At 48.3% G+C, this 3,700-nt stretch overlaps 2 protein-coding genes across 3 annotated transcripts; one reads left to right on the top strand and one right to left on the bottom strand.

Annotated features, from left to right (window-relative positions):
* Positions 1 to 237: 237 nt before the first annotated feature.
* Positions 238 to 1,301, top strand: GL218_05160 (GTP-binding protein rho2; the record flags this gene model as incomplete). 2 transcript variants are annotated; one of them, XM_033581804.1, is made up of 5 exons in its annotated part: positions 238 to 272; positions 484 to 562; positions 647 to 652; positions 728 to 919; positions 1,011 to 1,301. In XM_033581804.1, the coding sequence occupies 5 exons, from the start codon at positions 238 to 240 to the stop codon at positions 1,299 to 1,301; spliced, it is 603 nt and encodes a 200-aa protein (XP_033435362.1). The 2 variants fall into 2 exon arrangements, with proteins under 2 accessions (XP_033435362.1, XP_033435363.1); XM_033581805.1 differs by lacking the exon at positions 647 to 652.
* A 1,161-nt stretch (positions 1,302 to 2,462) lies between these two features.
* On the bottom strand, positions 2,463 to 3,166 carry GL218_05159 (putative ring finger domain protein; the record flags this gene model as incomplete). The annotated part of the gene is made up of 2 exons (XM_033581803.1): positions 2,463 to 2,661; positions 2,733 to 3,166. 2 exons carry the CDS (start codon positions 3,164 to 3,166, stop codon positions 2,463 to 2,465), a joined length of 633 nt encoding a protein of 210 aa, XP_033435771.1.
* Between the last annotated feature and the right edge of the window lie 534 nt (positions 3,167 to 3,700).

Here is a 3,700-nt window from a genome sequence, read left to right as displayed (position 1 = left end):
TTTTTTTTGTTCACCGGAGGCCTTATATTTGCGCTTACATATTTCAATTCCAATCCGACACGAGGTGACGACACCCCCAAGCCGGGGATAACGAGAAATAGACTTTCGAACTCTTTCGCTAGTCTACGCGTCCTAAAAAAAACATAACGAATCTAGAAGTTTATTCCGACGACGAGACATACGACACGAACTTATTAGCCCCTCTTGGGATTGGTGCACTTCACCTCGCGTCGAGAAATGGCGAGTTCAACTCCGCAGAATGTTATTCGCAGGTATGCTTTTCACCTTGGCTGTCGATCTATTTTCGTTTGTCTTCGAACAACCATCACGCGCGCAACTCACGACGTCACCCCTATTTTTCGAGCCTGTCATCGTTTTAGCCAGACCTACCGAACTACGATTTCTTTTTATCTACGGTCCTTCGCATTCGACTATTATTATGTTTTACTATACGAATTAACGCAATACTAATTGGATCATTAGGAAACTAGTCATTATTGGCGATGGAGCTTGCGGCAAGACCTCTTTACTGAGCGTCTTCACGCTCGGATACTTTCCAACCGTACGTTTTCCCATACCCTCCCCCTAATTTCTTCTTCTCATTTCCGCACTTCCGGGCAGACATTTACTAACAGATTACATATAGCACTATGTAAGCAGACATCATCACGGACCCTATCATAAGCTTACCTAGCCGACGGACTAACGATTCTCGCGCCCCCCTTAGATTCCGACCGTATTTGAGAACTACGTAACAGATTGCAGAGTTGACGGCAAGTCGGTACAATTAGCATTATGGGATACGGCTGGTCAGGAAGACTACGAGCGATTGCGACCGCTCGCATACTCGAAGGCGCATGTACTACTAATAGGGTTTTCGATCGAGTCGCCTGATTCTCTTGACAACGTGAAGCACAAGGTCGGACAACCCCCCCGCTTCTACTCAACTCCCGTTCCACACTACGAGCAACACGAGACAACGGAACAATCCTAGCTAACAACAGAAATAGTGGGTAGAAGAAGCAACAGAACGATGCCCCGGCGTCCCAATCATCTTAGTAGGACTAAAGAAGGATCTACGAGACGACCCAGTAGCGATCGAGGAGATGCGCAAGAAGAGCCTAAAATTCGTGACGGAACGGCAAGGCGAACAAGCCGCGCAGGAGATCGGCGCGCGCAAGTACCTTGAGTGTTCGAGTTTGAGCGGAGAAGGTGTCGACGATGTGTTTGAGGCCGCCACCCGCGCCGCTCTCCTCACCTTCGAAAAGGGCGAAGGCGGCGGATGCTGTGTTATATTATAAGGCGGCGCAGCGCAGCGCAGTACGGCACGGCACGGACTCGACGCGACTTGTAGAATGGGCCACGGGAATCGACATCACGAACACGAGCAGGAAATGTCCCCGGAGGAACAGATTTAAACCAAAAATGGGTGTTCACTTAGTGGAGTTTGGCTTAGGCGGAATTGAATATCTATTCCGAAATACTATTATTTTTTTTCTTTCCCTTTTGTTTTGCTTTTGTTGGAATATTACAAGAGGAGGCCGAAGAAGAGAAAGAGGAGAGGAGCTGATGAGGCGGAGAAGGAGGAGGCGCTCGGATTATGCGTGCCGGAGGAAGCAATTGGGGATTGGGATTCATAACAGCCAGCAATCTACCTCGAACGAGACGAGCTCTTGTCAGGCCCTACAAACTACGTACCCAGCATCACGAACCAATCTATCTATCTAACCCACCCCAACTATTTATCGAAGTATTCAAGGAGATCTACTACTACTTCCAGTGCGATATCATCACCCTCGCTCACCCACGGACGAAACCACCATGACAGACTACTGCTGTATCTAGGTTGGAAACAGACTGAAAATGAACTGATTAGTGAAGCTGATCCTGGAAATCCCAACGTTCTCTATCGCGAGAAGAGAAAATAGTTATTGTTAATAAGGAGAAGCATTTGAATCAGAGCATTAATTTTCACATTGATAATAGTCCGCCTCTAACGTAATGTGAAGCATAGGATTTCGGCGAAGCGTTCCCAACAGTTTCAAAGTGGATCTAGTATTTACTTACTTTCCCTCACTCCTTTCCATGCCTTGTCTTCTTACCGAGGGTCGGCCCAAGGGGATCGAGCAAACATTCATTAAGAAAAACCACATCTATCTACCTCCCCAACTAGGCATGTCCATGACTGCAGCTACCGTAAGCGTTGCATCTGCATCAAAGTATATGATCGAACGATCTAATTAATTGCATCTTTCCACGTCTCTACATGCCAAGGTAAAGTGGCGATCGGATGAGAGTAAAACAAAAACAACGCACGCAGACGTGCCCGAAGCTTACGCAGCAGATATGCAGCTAATAGTTCATTGGATACGACAGTTTCTAGTCCACGTAATGTCGGAGACGATTCTATGTTACACGAATTCTAGACCGGGAATTCGGATGCGGGCCGGATGAGGACTCCCTCACCGGGTCCAGCCGTGATTCCAAGGCTCGCGAGCCGGTGTTTCCGTCTGTGGTCTCGCATACTCGATCGGGATGCTGTTGTGCCCGTATACACCTTTCTTTTCCATAGCCACACGATACAAGTATCCCTCGTCCCGCGTGCCAGGCCCACTAGTCTTGCGCAATTCCTCGCAGGCATTATGCATCGATTGATACATCCTACGTATCCGATTAGTAAACGTATCGTCACAACATAGTATCAAGGAAAATATATGCGAGATTAGACATACCGCTCCAGTTCGTGCGCCTCCCTATCCCGCTCCTTGCGCTGGTACAATAACCAGGCGCGATGAATAGTCCAGTGACGCAGCGCACGGTTTCGCGCGAATCTCAGAGGGGCGGGAACGGCACGGGGCATTGAAGCTTTCAGGTTCATGATTCTGGGATCCGGGCCATCGCCCTTCCCTCCCTTGCGCTTCTTCTTCCCAGAGCCTTTGCTGCCTGAACCTTTAGCACTAGAACCTTTTCCGCCACCGATCCTCGCATTTTGAGGAGTCGTGGTATGTATCTGCCGAGAAACAGGTGTGGAGAATAAAGGCGATGAACATGCTCCTACAGCCGTCGCGGCAGCAGTCCGACTTGGTGATGGGCCATAGAAGAGGCTGGAGAGAGGAGTAGTCGATGGAAGCCTCGTGAAGAGGCCGCGGAAGGTAGGTGTGAACATGGTGCTTAAGTCTGCGTATAATGTATCTTTTTAATCGTCGCTATGTCTCCTCGCCCAAACCTATGATCCTATGATCTCTGATTACGGCTCGTCGTTGCTACTTCTCTCTTCGTCGGTTACCCGTTTCCGCCGCAACTTAAGACCGCGAGTAAGTAGCTGATAGCTCGAGCGCAACCTTCAACTTAATCCTCGATATCTCGTTCACCCTCCTCACGGCTGTTTTCGTTCCTAGGAATTCGGTTCTCCTCCAACGTTGTAGCCTTCTTGTCTTTTGTTAGATACGTACTCTTCGTGCTTCTACACCAAAACCTCCAATATCTCCGGGGAAAATCGGGTCGAGAATAGCTCTTAGTAGGTTGCTTTAATTGATCAATTGCAAGAAAAAAGAATAATGTGGATCAACGATTTTCCAAGCTACTGGATGAAGCTAAGTGGGGACCCCTGTGCAAAGAGTACATAAATTTCTTGTATGGGAGGCGTGGATATATCCAGAATGTCATGTGACTTGACAGAATAGCGTCAAAAAGGTCTACT

The sequence above is a fragment of the Daldinia childiae genome (assembly GCF_008694065.1).
Source record: "Daldinia childiae strain JS-1345 chromosome Unknown Scaffold4, whole genome shotgun sequence".
NCBI classification, from domain to species: domain Eukaryota; kingdom Fungi; phylum Ascomycota; class Sordariomycetes; order Xylariales; family Hypoxylaceae; genus Daldinia; species Daldinia childiae.
This window is presented reverse-complemented; position numbering and strand designations above follow the sequence as displayed.